The 16457-nt window shown below is 38.7% G+C and overlaps 2 protein-coding genes across 2 annotated transcripts; both read right to left on the bottom strand.

Moving 5' to 3' along the window:
• Positions 1-990: 990 nt before the first annotated feature.
• LOC133982523 (homeodomain-interacting protein kinase 1-like) lies at positions 991-4212 on the bottom strand. Its single transcript, XM_062421579.1, has 10 exons — positions 4140-4212; positions 3537-3736; positions 3224-3415; positions 2927-3108; positions 2649-2772; positions 2410-2529; positions 2237-2320; positions 1957-2129; positions 1381-1843; positions 991-1134 (listed from the first exon to the last, which is right to left on the bottom strand). The coding sequence occupies exons 1-10, from the start codon at positions 4210-4212 to the stop codon at positions 991-993; spliced, it is 1755 nt and encodes a 584-aa protein (XP_062277563.1).
• A 779-nt stretch (positions 4213-4991) lies between these two features.
• On the bottom strand, positions 4992-16253 carry LOC133981796 (probable E3 ubiquitin-protein ligase HERC4). Its single transcript, XM_062420647.1, has 23 exons — positions 16013-16253; positions 15676-15796; positions 15387-15463; positions 13774-13995; positions 13541-13632; positions 12479-12609; positions 12094-12218; positions 11928-12004; positions 11692-11807; positions 11538-11597; positions 10838-10943; positions 10350-10545; positions 9517-9665; positions 9268-9384; positions 9025-9123; positions 8626-8793; positions 8355-8504; positions 8022-8188; positions 7871-7937; positions 7686-7756; positions 6544-6727; positions 6313-6415; positions 4992-5832 (listed from the first exon to the last, which is right to left on the bottom strand). Exons 1-23 carry the CDS (start codon positions 16227-16229, stop codon positions 5621-5623), a joined length of 3027 nt encoding a protein of 1008 aa, XP_062276631.1. The 5' UTR covers positions 16230-16253; the 3' UTR covers positions 4992-5620.
• Between the last annotated feature and the right edge of the window lie 204 nt (positions 16254-16457).

Genomic DNA, 16457 nt, shown 5'->3' with positions numbered 1-16457 from the left:
TTTTCATGAATACCGCAATATTTAGCCTAGATAGTTTTAATGATTTAAAACGAACATGTCTGTTTACGGCTGTTACAGTGGAAGACAGTCACGTTACAGTCGTTTTAATACTGCATTTAAGTCATTGTTTACTTCAGCTGAATGCGTCTAAAAGTCAGTTTTGTGTTGTGGGAGAAAGGTATTTGATTAGTTTAATTTCCGAGGCTGATGGCTACTGAGGAGCGCTGCTGAAGAATGTTTCTAATGATGATACCAGCGAGTGTGTCCTATGTCTGACCCTGAACCCGACATGTGAACGCATCATGCAGAGTGAGTGAGACAGAGGTGAGAGAAGACATCACCTCCCTCTGAGCACGGCGACGTTCATGGACATTTCTTTTAGTTTGCGTCCATAAAAACGAGAGAGAGAGAGAGAGAGAGAGAGAGAGAGAGAGAGAGAGAGAGAGAGAGAGAGAGAGAGAGAGAGAGAGAGAGAGAGAGAGAGAGAGAGAGAGAGAGAGAGAGAGAGAGAGAGAGAGAGATAAGTAAACAAATAATTCAGCTTTAGACTTTTGGATTGTGCACTTTATTTCTTCAAGTTCACTCCACCTACCTGTTGTGTACTCTCTTTCAGCTACAGATAAACAGTCCAACTCTACACCTGGACTGCGCATCTTCTTTTTATTTTCTCCCCTGAAGATTAAAAGAGTGTCCTGACCCGACACCCTGAAGTGATGTCTGCCACACCTATAGATCCATACATATTCACATATTCACATATTCACACATAGTGTAATGATTGACTGTATACATAAAACTGGGTGCTTTCAGTGTAAGTGCTGCATCGTTGAAGACGTGCTGTTATGGTATGCAGGATCTAATCTAATGAATTATGCAGATTTATTTATTATGTAGTTGGTATAAGAAGCTTGATGCACTTAAGATACAATTCAGTTAAATGCATTTTTATTTACATAGCAACAAGACAAAACAAAAGAATTACAACAGAAGTTATAGGGGTGGAGGGGGTCCAGGACTGAAGACAGGCAGGCTGGAGCTGGAGACAGGAGTTGGGCTGAGGGTCTGCAATGAGAAACAGGTATTAATACCACTTGATGGCAGCTGGTGCCCGGCTTCCACCACCTGACTCCAACCCTGCAATCACACACACAAAGAGGCTATGAGGCAGAGGGCATAACAAGAAAGCACAAAACTGAGATGATTGTTACCTGAGAAGCAGTGAGGGGTGAGGGGATGGGGGATGGGGGGGTTACCTGAGAAGCAGTGAGGGATGGATGGGGGGGTGGGTGCGGTTGAGCCTAATGACTATTTCCTTCTAAGCATGGCCCGAAAAACCCTACCAAAGAACTTCCGTATCCTCTTCAGTGGGCCCCTCCTAACTTTTGGTGCAGCAGGTGACCCATCGTCAGCTGCTGTGTTCTCTGCTTGGCCAGTCGAGGCTGGTCCCTCTGGAGCTGATACACTGTTGGCGGCAGCTGATCCCTTCTTAATAGTACCAGTCATGGTTGCCTCCTGCTCACTTGATCCATCAGCAGTTGATCCCTTTTTAGTTAGACCTGCAATGCCATCATGTTGGTCCTCTGCCTCATCAGCATCTGGGCCCTCTGGAGCTAAACCAGTATTGGCGGCGACAGCTGATCCCTCTTTAGTTGGATCAGTTGTGGCTGTGTCTTGGTCACATGGTACATCAGCAGCTGGTCCAGGCAGGTTTGAACTAGTGTCATGGGAGCCATTTGAAGACAGGATGGCTGAGGTATCTACAATTTCAACCTTAATATCAGTTAGCTCTGCTTCCTCCTCATCCATCGGACAAACCAGCATTTTCTCGAGGGCATTGTCCACACTGAATAAAATATGGCAATAAATGAATGAATCAGTCATTCTGTAAAAACATCTATCCATTCAATCAGTCATGTGTCTATCTCTCCCTACTGATACCAAAACACAGTCACGTACTATGAGCTGGTGTCTATTTCATCAGTCAGATGAGCCATTGAGATATACGGATGTTTGAGAGCCTCTTCAGGAGTAATTCTCCTGTTAGGATCCGTCTCCAGGAGACATTTCAGGAAGTCCACACAAGCTTTCTGATCCTCTAGTTCAATGGACTCCTGTGTCTCTGGATAAAACTGGATATGGAAACAAAATAGATAGCTCAGCTTAAAGTCTTGCTGTTTCTCAGTGACAAAGAAAGAAAATATGAATTCAGTCTGTACTCATGAAATGGACCACTTACAGTTGTCAGGTCGTCCAAACATTTAAACGGTGTCCTCCATACTTTAGGCTCGATACCAGTTTCTTTCTGATATTGCTCTGGAGTCTAAAGGGAACAAAGTCAGTTTCAGATTCTTTGTTCTAAATATTTGATTACAAAAAAGGATGTTAACAAAGTGAAATATTGTTAAATACCCTCAGCAACCATTCTGTATGGTCTACATTCCAGGAAAGCCTGAAAAACCTCTGGCTGAATTTGCCAGCACAGATGAGATGGTCAGCTGGTTGGCCGATTGTCTCCACGATGTTCCTCATCTGGAGAGACAATATATAGAACCACATCAGCCAACATCCTACATCATATCTCTGGACGTTTGTCTGAGGCACTATGTCAGAAGCTACGCAATCAAGTCTACGTATACAGGGTTACTTACCATCTCATATTCGCAGTGCACAGAGAATGGTTGTCTGGCCACAAACAAGAAAATCAGTACACAGCCGAGACCCCACATATCGATGGCTTCAGTGATGGGGAGGCCCAGGCTGATTTCAGGTGCTCTGTTTGTAGCATACAAGAGCCAAAATTGCTTTTAAGTACATTGTCAAATTCAGCATGTGTGTGAACGATTGACACAACTTCTAATGGATCATTTTCCTCTGCAACACAAACCTGCAAACATGTTAATAGATGAGTCTGGCATATTGAACCTACCTGTAACCCACAGGTTGGATTTTCACCCCCTGTTTGACCTCAGAAATACCACAGGCCAGGCCGAAGTCTATTAATTTCACCCTGAAGGGCTCGTGCTGATGGTTTACCAGCATTACATTATCTGGCTTCAGGTCCGAGTGGATGATTCCTATTCCCTTCAGGGCGTCGAAGGCCGTCAACAACTGCAGGGACAGAGGAAGAAATGCGAACGGTTGAAGATACCATTGACCAGGGTGCAGGCTTATCAACAAGACATTTTTGAATGTTTTTCTCTGTGTATGTGTTATGAGTCTTTACCTGGTGTGCAATTGGCCGCAGCTCACTGGGAGATAGCCGCTTCCGTTGTCTGTCCTTGATCAGCTGGTACAGACTCCTGTCTAGCATTTCAAACGCTAGACAGGTATGACCTTCAAGCTCGAACATTTCGAAAAATTGTACAATGTTCTTTTCAATGGGATTAAGAACACTCACAACTTCCAGCATGTCAATCTATGAAGAAAAGAAAGACAATTTCATGACAGTGACACAGATTAGTATCAATGTTAATGAACTGCTAAACATAATTCAAGCAAGTCAAAAAGCATAACAATTAAAAACACTGATGATCTACCTCTCTTTTAGCTTCGGCAGTATCTTGAGTTTTTTGAATCTTCAGTGCCACATGCTGTGCAGTGATTAAATTCACACACTTGGCAACTGTGCCAAAGACTCCTTCACCGCTAAAGTCCAGGATCAGGTATCTACATGTGCTGCTGTGCAGGATGTTGTGCCTTTTGACCTCAAAGGGTTTCGGTTCTTCCTTTTTATCAGCTAGTGGTGACAGAAATGGAAAGAAAAGGAGAAAATGTTGCAACATGGAGTCAATCAGTCAACACAACATGTATCAATATGTTCAGCTTGTCTTGACACTACACTCATTTTTATATGATTATATGTTATATTACAGCATTATTATCACTAGTTCACTTTCATTTAAGCAGCATTGTCTTGCTGGTTTGAAGTTTTTCAGATTAAGTTACTTTAGTTTAGTCTATAATACAGTAGGTTTTCAAAATGTCAATCAACAAAGTAACAAATAGCTTCAACTTTGAATAAAATATAGAGCTGTAAAGACACTCTAAAATGTGAATAAAAAAGTAATATGCATCCTAATTACAATGTAAATTTACTCAGTTACTCTTCACCACTGTGTGTTTGTTTTCAGTTTACTTACCAGCTTTATCCGATATCGGACTGCTGTCTAAGCTCGAAGTTGAACTTGAAGACTTTTTCTCAGAAAACGTCATTAAGTCGAAAAAAGACATTTTGTCAAAAAACAAGGTTTTTCTAAACGTACTACACTGAAACTTTGTAAACTAACTCGGTTTGTAGGCAGTGAAGTGACTGAGAGCTAAGTTTAGAACACTACAGGATTCTAAATGACATCATCAGTACATCAGTTCCATTCCAAAGTCATTTGGAACATTCTATGTTTTTCTTCCTGGTGTTTGTTTTTGAGAAATATGGTCGATCACTTGATTTTTGCATATGAACACTTCCCATCAATTGCTATCTTAATAAAAAGCACTGATTTCCAGATCCTTCTAGATTTAGAGTACAGCAGCAGAAAAAAAAAAATTAGATAGATAGATAAATTAGATAATAAATATTTTATTAATCACAAACAGGAGATAAAGTTAAACATTTCTGAGTAGTAATTACATTTTTTTATATTATTGCCAAGACCCTTTTCTCCCTGGTTTATTATTAATGTCTATTGGTTTCGTAATTTCATTCTTTAAAACACTAAGATATTCTTCTTATTAAACTGTCTTTTCATTTATATTTAGTACTTACATTGAGGTTGATACTTTCTTTTTTTAATTCCAGTCCGATAATATATAAATACATTTAAAAAAAGAAAAGGTCTTTATTTTCATTGTTTTACAAAATAGTATACATGCATAATTTCATTAATGCAACAACTTAATATAAACATTGAGATAAGATTTAAAAAAGATTAAAAAAGGACAGTTACAAGAAAACAAATATAAACACATTAACCATGACCTTCATTTCACAATTACACATTTTAAAATGCTGCTATATGATCCATCTAACCTATATAATCCACTCAGCAACAGTAAGGGCAGTGAGTGTTTTTATTTAATGGTTTTATATATGTTTATGCACCACAATCATCACTGTGTAAATCCAGGAAGCACATCTCCACATCCTTTACATCATTGTATAAGAAGGTAATCATTTCTTAATATGTCATTAAATATTTCAATGACAATCTGAGAAAATAAAGAAGAGCGGACGGTTCTTCAAGCAACAAAAACTATTGCTTTTGTACCATTGTGTTTATCATTGTTCAACAGAGGCCAAAATAAACAATACAAATAAATAAATAAATACAATTAAAAAGTATAATAATAATTTATCCCACTCTTTGTTCCCTGAGGATATTCAACACTTACTTACATAAGTTAAGACATCTCGGCAGAATACAAATGTACAATATATTTTCATCAGTATTTTCCGTCAGATATACCCTTTCCACACAAATCACCATCACATTAAGTTTTAAACCATTCAAGTCTGCTGTTACAATAGCAGACTCAAAGTGCACTATAAGAGTTTTACTGTATAGTCCTTTGTTGGGGATCCCCCATGGAACTCAGTAGTGTATCATCAGGGTACAGTCCCACATCAGTTTCTCTTTTTGCTCAGGGTCTCTGTCAGCTTGTCTCGCATGATCTCCTTGGTGGAGTATATGGGCAACTCTAGGGTAGAGTTACATGTATGTGCCTTAGGGTAGTACCAGTCATAGGTAAGGTTTGCGTCAATTTGTGTATCTTCAACTGTCATCTTGATCGTATCCACACCAAGAATAGGAACCCTCTCAAAACCTGTCAAAAACCCTGGTGAATGACAGAGAAAGATAGTAATGAGTGAGTTTCTTCCTTTTTGATTTATTTATTTTTGTGAAATCATCAGTGTTAAGCTCTGCACTGCCCTTTCTTTGCAGACAGTCTCTGTATTTAGCCCAGATTTTATCACTACTCATGCTAACTAGACCGATTCATTATTTTGATTTCAAGCAACTACTTTTTCTGATCAAAAATCATTAACGCTTATGTGCATTTTTCCACAAAAGACTTACCACATAGGGTACAGAACAGTAAATGTAAAATGTTCATGAACCATCTAGGCAGAAATAGCTCTGGGTGATTAAACAGTATTGACAACTGACTTAATTTGATTATAATGATTAGTTGCTTTTCTTTGATATATGTGAAGTCTAGTGTAGTAGATTAAAAATCTAATTTAAATGTGAGTGTATAAATTGTAGTGAAGTGTTTTCACAAGTTTTTCATGTTAAAATGAGGTACAATACTTACAAAGGAAAGCTGTTTTCTGATCCTCAGTTAGTTCATCAAAAACCTCCCAAAACATCTGTATGGTGGGGTGTCCGGCATGGTAAACCCCCACATAAATTGTGTTCTAAATACAGTGAAACAGAGTGTTATAGTTACTCCAGTTTATTTTTCATGTTCAAATGAAGATGTGCTAAGTCAGTTGCATGCTGCAGAGAAAACTTGAAAAAGAGGAGCTCTTGTTATGGACTGTACCTGTTTCAGCTTTGTCCAATCATGGAAGTCTTTGCCCACAATAACTTCCTGTAGCTCCTTTGGCCGAAACAGCTTCACCAAATCCCGGTCACACACCTGGAAGAAGCCTCGATCGAACTCCTGGAACAGCCTCACCACTGATGTGTTGAAGGCATAATTCACGTAGGCATCCACAAACTCCTTCCTGTGTAGTGAGTTAACGTTTTAATTCAACAAAAATCTCCACACATCTTAAACTGCTCTCTCACCATAGGCTCTGTTTAATTTTATTTCAAACATGTTTTAGTCCTCCCACTCCTCTAAAAGCAAACATATTGTGTTGACTTTACTGCTCTTTGTAAATATCAACATATACCAAAACTCTTCTTTTGAAAGCCTTGGAAAAAGTAGTTTATACACAACTGATAAATTATATGAGTTCCAAAAATCCCATCAGGTTTTAAGTCTGGGCATAGCAAAGAGACATATATTAACCAACCTCTACTTTTCAGCAGATGGTTGCCTTCACTCTTAGTCCAACTTAACCTAACTGCTGCATTTGACATTGTCAATCATAACATTTTACTCAATCAACTCAGTTGTCATGTTGGTATAATATGTGACTTGCCAATTTTACATTTTAAATCCTAGATCTCTGAAAACCATTTTTCTGTGAAACGTTTAGCTCCATTTCCTCATCTACAAAGCTTATGGTGAACCTCAGTGGTCAAGTCTGGGCCTCATTCTCTTCTCTATTTACATCCCTACCTTGGTAATATAAGTATTTTAGATATCTTTGTCATTTCTATGCAGATAATACACAATTATATATTCATGTTAATCATACCAGCAGTTTGCCGTGAAACATAACTATCAGTATAGTAAGTTCTGAAATGCAACTTTGTTACTTACTTTTGAGGCATTATAGACTGGCTCCAAACTATATCTTAGACCTCCTATATAAGGCCTTGGATCAACAGTTCCTAAGTCTATATTTGTTACCAAGTATGCTCTCAAGCTTTTATAAGCAACTCAATTCCTCAATAATGTATTTATACCAAATTTTCTGTTAGTATAATGTGTATTAATGCTGATTTCACTTTTTAAAATTACACTTAAATAACAAAACACATGTAAAGGAATAAATGTTATGAAGGTCTTACTTATTTTGACTTGTCAGCGTTTTTTCAGGATTGTCAGGATCAAGGTCAATGTCTGTCTTGTCCCAGTTGATCTGTTGATAAGTTACAAGAGAAAACAAGTAAATGACATCACTGCTTTAGGAAGGAGTTGGATAGCAGAAAGCAAATAAATGAGATAAGTTTTTGACCATCTGTAAAGCACCTACTATGAAATCCAAATACAGTTTTTCAATTCCATCATCACTGCAGTCTTGCAGGATGTAATGCAGATGCCTTGAAACACAATAAAAGGAATTATATTTATATATTATTATTTATATATATTTGTGATTTGAATTTACATTAATTTCTTCTTACTTTCCGAGATCTGGGCTGAATTCCATCATATCCTCCAGTGAAGGCTTTACACCGAGCAGTTTCTTGAACAGAACCAGTGGGAACGGTAAGTGTATGATGCACTTGTAGAACAAGGCCAATCCACACAGAACTCCAAATAGGAAGTAACTCTTCTCGTCCTGTGTTGCCTGTTATTGATGATGGTAGAGACAATTAAAATGGAATCTATGAATTGCTTAGGTATATGATTGATGATTCATTCATTCCTGTGAGGTAGTTCACCATCAAAGGGAAATCCATTGAAAAAACAAAATCTATTGTTCTATTTTTCTATATGAGGATTTGAAGTCTTACTCTTGAGGGGAACCATGCCAGTGTTTTGGAGTCATTGAATATGAACATCCCAGTTTCAGCAGAGAACATCTTATGAAACACTTCATGAAAAAAATCTTTCTTGTGGAGATTATCATCATGAAAATGATGATTGTTTGCATCAAAATAGACCTAGAAGACAGAAAGGCACAAACTAAGTACGTACTCATACAAAAGTTACTAAACAATAATGCAACCTTTTTTAGTGTGACTTGGCCATGATGTGGCTTTCAGAACAAAATTACATGTTTACCACAAGTAGCTTCTTGTAGTCACTGTGGTCAACAGCAGCCAGTTGTTCAAAGGCGTCTTCCAAAACTGATGCTTTCATCAAGTCCAGTCTAAGGAGCAACTTTTCAGGCAGCGCCTCACGTCCACATTGCCAATATATATCCCACCAGGATTGACCCATTGTTTCCATCTAGAATACAGATCAAGATTTCACTGTTTATAGATTCTTGGACCATTTTTGTTTTCATAACCAATAGATAATAATAGGTAACTTTCATGTGTTTCTCAAACGGAGAAAAATGTTTATCAGGCACAAATAATGCCCACTGATAATAAGGGATTTCTTATCAGTTTTATTATCCAACACAGAAATGTGTGAAAAGGTTTGTTCTCATGAGGCACAGTTCAAGGCTTTAGTTACCATGGTGCATTCAGTATTCCCCTCAAATACATTTTTCCTTGTTTGCAGATCCATCACAATTGGGAAGCTACAAAGGATAAGTGGCTCAACAGGCACATTCTGAAAAACAAAGAAACATAAGGTTACTTTAATTTTGCAATATGTGACATGTTTCAACATGCATGAACAGGCACATGTAGATAAAAGCACATGCCTTCAGCTCACTCACTGCTCAACCAGTTTGTTCTTCTTTTTTTTTTATACCTTGTGCTGTGACCATGAACGCCAAAGCCACAGGTCCTCTTTAAGAAATTCTTGGTCAATCAACAAACAAAAGTTGTTGTCTGGGACTCTTCCAGCTTCTGCAGTCCTGCTGTTGGCCTTTAAAACAAAAGTGCTTTATCAATTAGGTGAAAAAAATAATCTTGATTTTGTATTAAGTGTGTAGAATTCCTGAATGAGGATTATTCTGAGAGACATGAACAAAAAATACAAACAGCAACTGATACTAACATTGTACAAGTATTGGAGGACCAGTAGCAGGTTTTTGACTCCAGTGTTGCGTGGAACTGGACGCAAGGACAGGATCACTGAGAGGGTCTGCTTCCACACATCAATATATTCAATCATGGTGGAAGCTGACAGTGAGGACCACCAGTCCCCTGAGGAAGAATGCATAGAGATTAGCAAACATTATTGTCAGTGAGCATTTCAAAACAGAGCAGAAGTCAAGTTTAAGATTTCAGTCCAGACGCCCACTTCACCAAATTTGCAACACGTAGCAGCAACTTACAACCGGAGATCTTTTTTTTTTCTTGCATTCATTACACACATTAAGCAAATCCAAATCCATGAATGAGTATGTGAGACAACTGTGGTACTTCCACATTTATGAGTGACAATCACTAAAAGCAGTGCTTACATATAAGTTACATGACACATTAACCTGAAACAGGTTAATACAGAAAACACTCAATGAGCAGCTACTTTTTCACAAGTACCAGAAGAGCAGCTGTTCTTTTAATAAAGAAGTTTGTCATAAGTAATTGCAACCATGATCTGATTTCATGCTGCTGACAACAGTAGTTTTTCACACTACAGGAGAACATAAGGAGTTACAGTAATGACCTTACTCAGAAGGTGTGCAGCCTGTCACCTGCTGCTCTTTATCCAACAACTCACTGTGGCTGGTCATTGTTCTTTTACTCCCCACACTTATTTTTGATAAACTTGTTGCAGCCTGTTTTACCTCCAAAATATTAAAAAGGTGGGTTTTGATTCGTCAGTATTACATTTTTTAAAGTAGTGCCTCTTATTAAAATGAAAAATAAAATGTATTATGTTACCTATGACCTGGAGGCTGTCAGCAGACAGTCTTACTATGACAGCAGCGACTGCCTTGGTGAGATTTGTGCTCTCTGGTTGTTTGTGCTTCTGGATCACATGCAGAAGCTCAATGAGAAGCAGATAGATCCTCAGCCCCTCCACTCCTACTGGTTTCTCATTAAGGGAAGGAATCAACTTTGTGACAGCAGCCTCCACCTGTTAATTTGAAATTAGTTTGAAATGGTCACTCTAGTCTACAGCAATTGAGTTCAGTATTTGTGTGTGTGTCTATATTCAAGTTGGTGTTTAGAGGGAAAATATCAGGACTAACAGCACATTGTTTCAGACCAAAAAAGTCAACATACTCATTATAAACAGGGTTTGTATTAATTATTTACTGTATAGTTGTACAAAATAAACACTGGCCGTTTTAACTGTAACACTTCTCGTAGATCACTGTGAAAAGACAAAACATTTCATACATATAACATATATGTGAGTTACATACCTCTGCCAGAACATTGTTCTTCTTGACCAATTTCTTGAAATTGCGGCGTGCAACTGACAAGTTCAAGCCGGAGTATGTTGGAGAGGTTTGGAAATGCTTATCTCTGCTAAAAACACAAAGAGACAAGACTGAGAGTCTACATCTACACTAGCAGCTCAGTTGTGGACATACTTATGTATTAATGTTTAGCAGGTATGTTTACTATGATCACCTTCTTAGTTAATTGCATCGTTATGCTAACATGTACTATTAGCACTGAACAGAAAGTACAGCTGAGGCTGGTAGAAATGTTTGGTCATAAAATAAACTGCAAATAAAACTTTGACCTGCTAATGGTGCTAATGAAAGTTTGAATGCTCACCAAAGTTAATTGAATATATTGTCTAGGAACCATAATTGTATGAAAGAAGAAATACTGTATGTAGATATATTTCACTGGATAAGTGAAAATTTGACCTGCTGTCAAATAAATGAAAAGTGACCAAAGTCAGTAGGATTAATCCCCTGGAGACCATGGTAATCTGCACCAATTTAATCACAGTACATTAAATTGTTGTTGAGATATCTCAGTCTGGACCAAAGTGGTGGACTAACTGGACACTAACATTTCCATCCCTAGAGCAATGCCACTGGTGTGGCCAAAAATGTTACTATTCACCAGCTAAAAAAAGATGATCATGCACAGAGGTACTGCCTTTACCTTTGCTCAAGGAAGCTTTGATTCACACAGGATGCAGATGAAAATGTCCTTTGGATTTCCCTGTGAAGATATAATATTTTAGGTGTATTGTATTGATAACATAGTCCTGATAGCTATGAAGTGTTAAAACATCAAGCTACTTCAATATACTTACTGTTTTATCTTTTCCCATGACTTTGAATCATGTTCAGAGGTCCATCTGTCAATCAAACCATCAAGACAGTGCTGAACCTTGTTCATACTGTCACTGTTTGACCCCTCATGAATGTCCTGCTAAAGAAACAAGTTGAATTGTTTAAAAAGTGACTACACACATATAAATCATCAGTGTCACCTTATTGTTACACTTCCCACCATCATGGTCTGTAATGGATGTGTAATTGTTTGTACCTCAGTAGACGAACATGTTGCAAATGAACAGTTTCCTCCTGCGTAGATGTCCCGAATTTGGGGAACATCAATGGCGTCTGCAGTAATGATAGAGTTAAAATATCATCTATCATTTTACTATTCAGTTTGGTTATTGTACTAAATACTATAGCATAAATGGAGTTACCCTGTGGTAGCTGAACAGGCAGCGGCACAGATTGATGACTCTCCTCTCCATGTCCCAGCTGGCCTTGCTCTCCACACCCAAAGGAGTAGACTTTCTTGGAGTCCGTCATCACTAATGTGTGATGTCTGAATAGATTGTACATTTAAAAACAGCATTTTTAATATAAGATGAGACATGTAGACATACACTGTTATACTACTTTTCAAGTTTCATTGGAGCACTTTCCAGGCCTGTAATACTGAACTGCCACTGTTTACCAGTTACTGTTTAGTAGTCATCTATGGTTTTAAAAGACCATTACTTTCTTGACTCTTGTGATGTGATGTGAAGACACTGAGCAAAACAGGCTCAGAATAATTGCATTATGTAAGGTGATGTACTGTACCGTCCACATGCAATCTTGATGACCTTTGACCCCTGGGGCTCTGCAACAAGCCGAGGACATAGTTCATCACTGAATGAGTTGTGCCCAAGCTGTCCATACTGACCACAGCCAAACGTGAACACTTCACCATCCTGGGGAAGCAACCAGACAACCATAGTTTGAAGTCCTGCAGTAATTGTTGTATTTATCCACAGTAAGTTGGTATTTGAGAAATATCACCCAACTATGCAGTTTCTCTGAACTCTATGTAGTGTCTTTTGGCTTTTTGCTTTTGGTTTTACAGCATATGACTGAACTGTCTTGGTTCACTAACAGCTCTGATCGGCATCATTTCTAAATGCTAAAGTTGGTCTGTATTTGCTGGATGTGTAAATAAGACACTTATTCAATAAGATGATGTGTTTATAGCTTGTTTCTGCTGCCCCCAAGTGGCCAAAAGTCAGTAATGCAGGTTTGATTGTGTCTATCAATCTACTAAAGGTAGGCATCTCTGAGTGTCTGTATGTCTGTGTGTCTGTATGTCCTTCGCGTATCTCTTGAACCGCTGAAAAATCAACTCTAAACTTGGCGGGTGCTTTGCAGGGGAACAAAGGGAGTGCAGTGTCAATGTAAATGTACAATGTCTGTACTTTGCACATTTTCTTTTGTTTTTTTCATGTTTTCATGACAGTGGACATTTGAAAACTGAGGCTTTGGTTCACAAAACCATCCAGAATATTTCTCAAAATTTCCAGTTACATAAGGCTGTCATTTGGTGAGTAAATTTGTTATTTTCTTCATAATGTCCATGGTCTAGGACAGTGGTCTCTAACCCTGCTCCTGGAGAGCTACTGCCCTGCATGTTTTAGGTATCTCCTCACTCTAACACACCTGATTCTAATAATCAACTCGTTATCAAGCCCTTTGACGAGCCTCAGCTGCTTGATAACGAGTTAGAGTGAGGAGACACTATCTCTATCTCCTAGACCACTGGTCTAGGAGATAGAAAGCAGTCCTTTTCCATCAATAAAATGTGCTGCTGTAGGTTACAACATGACTGTTGGAAAACTTTCTTTGACTAACCTTTGTCAAAATGGCAGTGTGGTCCTTTCCACAAGAGATGTGAATAGTTTTCTTCATGTCCAGAGAATGAACAGGGTTTGGTGTGTGTCTGTCTATAAACAGTCAAGGTTATGTTAGCGAAATATAATATATTCAAAACAAAGTTAAGGTAGCCAGATCGTATTGGTGGCAAAACAGGGTTAGGGTTAGTGGCAAAACAAATACAGACTAAATTCATTCTAATTTAACATTACCTGTAGTGTCTCCCAGCCCGAGCTGTCCACAGTCATTTCTACCCCAGCTGAACACCCCTCCAGAGACAGAGAGGGCAAAGCTCTGCTCCCCCCCTGCAGCGATCTGGACCAGGGGGATCGATGACAGAGATCTGAGATGTTGGGGTGAATTGGCACCAAGTTTCCTCCTTCCTAGACCCAGCTGGCCTCTGGAGTCCTGGCCCCATGTGTACACCTGACCATCTATGGGGACATCATACTGACCTATGATATCATTTTTACATACAAGCATCTGCATTGACTGCTCAAATCTTTCTGCATTAAAGTTCAGCACTGGTGGACAGACAGCACTTGTTGAATGTGAAAGTTTAGAGCTTCCTGAAGTATGAGCGTTGTAGTGTCTATAAAGGGCCAAGTAGATAATGAACGTTTCATTAAAATTATATAAATTTAAAATGACACATACGAGCACATGTGACAGGCATGAAAGAGTCTGGAGATTATGTGGTGAACGTTATGCTGCCTGTAACATTATCCAGCATGACAGGTTTGGCGGTGGGTCAGTGCTGGTCGAGGGAGGCATATTTCTCAGAGGGTCACACAAACGTCCATGTCATATCCAACGGTACCCTGGCTGCTGTTAGGTACTAGGATGAAATCCTCAGAACGCTTGTCAGACCTTACGCTGGTGTAGTGAGCCCTGGGTTCCTCCTGGCACAGGACAATACCCAGCCTCACATGGCCAATGTTTGTAGGCAGTTCCTGGATGACAAAAAGGCATTGATGCCATTGACTGGCCCTCACGTTCCCCTGACCTAAATCCAATTGGGCACCTATGGGACGTTATGTATCTGTGCATCTTACGCCACCAAGTACTGTCACAGACTGTCCAGGAGCTCACTGATGCCCTGATCCAGGTTTGGGAGGATCATCCGTTGACTAATCAGGAGCATGCTCAGACGTTGTTGCGACTGTATACAGGCACACGGAGGCCATACACACTATTGAGTCACATTATGAGTCGCTGTGATGAAATTCATGTTCAAGTTGGATCAGCTGTCATTTCAATTATTTACTTTGATTTTCAGTGTGATTTTGAATCCAGCCCACAGTGGGTTGATAATTTTGGTTTCCATTGACTGTTGTTACATTATTTTGTTGTTAACACATCATACAATGTGCATCAGTAAAGATTTTACACTTAAATAATTTGTTCATCAACATCAAGATGTGTAATTTAAGTGTTCCCTTAATTTTAAAGCAGTGTATACTTAAGTTATGTTAACCTAGTAAATAATATAACAGAATAAGATTTAGCTTTTCATAATTATTACATTATGCTATATTCTGCTGTACAGGACATTGCTGCACTGTTAATGCCCTCACCCTACTAAAAAACATGTTTAGTTTCCTTTATAGCACCCTGATGTTGTAATTGCCACAATTAAAGGTGACATAGATAAGCATGTCAGCATTTATTTATCTTGCTTCTCTCACTGCCTGCTCAACAAGAGGACACTGTGAGTAAATAACACTGAAACTGTAAGAGTGGGGAGACAACAGGATTTTGTATGACCTTACAATATGTTTTTTGTTATTTTTTGTTCTAGTCTATAGTGTAAACTTTACTGTACCTTTGGTCAGGGCAACAGAATGCTGGCTCCCACAAGCAACCTGAGATACTGGTATGTTACACAACACTTCCAGCGGCCTGAGAGACAAGAAGGAAACAGCTCAGCTCAAATACATTGCTCTGTAATGATCAGAACTATGGCTGTCAAGATTTCGAATGCAGAATTTACCAAAAAACAAACAATCAAAAAAAGAGTAAAATGAACACAATTTCATGATCCAACTCTATTTGCACAGGTTGCTGTTTGTTTGGGTCCCTGATTGACAGCAACAATGTTTTTTTTTTCTTACCTGGGTGTAAAAGGAGGGTGAGCTGAGTCCACATAGAGAACTCTGCCTGTTTCAGACAGCAGTGTGACCACATCATCGCCACAACTCACAGACTGAATCTTCTCTTCGTATTTCAGAGACTCTGGAAAAACACAGTAGTGGTTGTCATCTGTCTGAGCAGTCACAATAAAGTTACCTTCACAACAGAACTCACACTGGAACAGTCTTCCTGTTAAATTCGTCTATTGCTCTATAAATTAAGGTTAGTGTTATTAATGCTGCAACAAGAAAATGTCATTACCGGAGCTTTGTGGTTAAAAGTTACTGTGTTGTATATAAAAAAAATAGAGATGCTCACTCTGGTTTCCTCTCACTCTTCTTCCATCGTTGCTCTCGTTTGTGCGGATAATGAACGCGTTTCCATCACTTTTGACGAAAGCGAGCGCACTGTGACCTGCTGACAGATCCTTGATGTGAAAACCGAGCTTTAGAAAGTAAACTCCATCACCTGCTGCACTTGCTGAACCCTTTTTCACCCGAAACCCCCCCTGACTGTCCTCTCCCCATGTAAACATAACTGCTGAAATGACTCTGCCAGAGTCACAGCTGAGTTTACAATTCTGTGAGGAGAAATGAAACTTACAGCTGACTGTGTGTAAACAGTGATGAGTCATGAGTCATGTGATTGTTACTTTTAAATTGGGGAAAATGAAAGTGAAACTGGATTTCGTTTTTCATGAATATACATGAATATTTAGATTGTTTTTAATGATTTAAAATGAACATTTCAGTGTAAATCTGTA

The sequence above is a fragment of the Scomber scombrus genome, chromosome 6 (assembly GCF_963691925.1).
Source record: "Scomber scombrus chromosome 6, fScoSco1.1, whole genome shotgun sequence".
Taxonomy (NCBI): Eukaryota; Metazoa; Chordata; class Actinopteri; order Scombriformes; family Scombridae; genus Scomber; species Scomber scombrus.
This window is presented reverse-complemented; position numbering and strand designations above follow the sequence as displayed.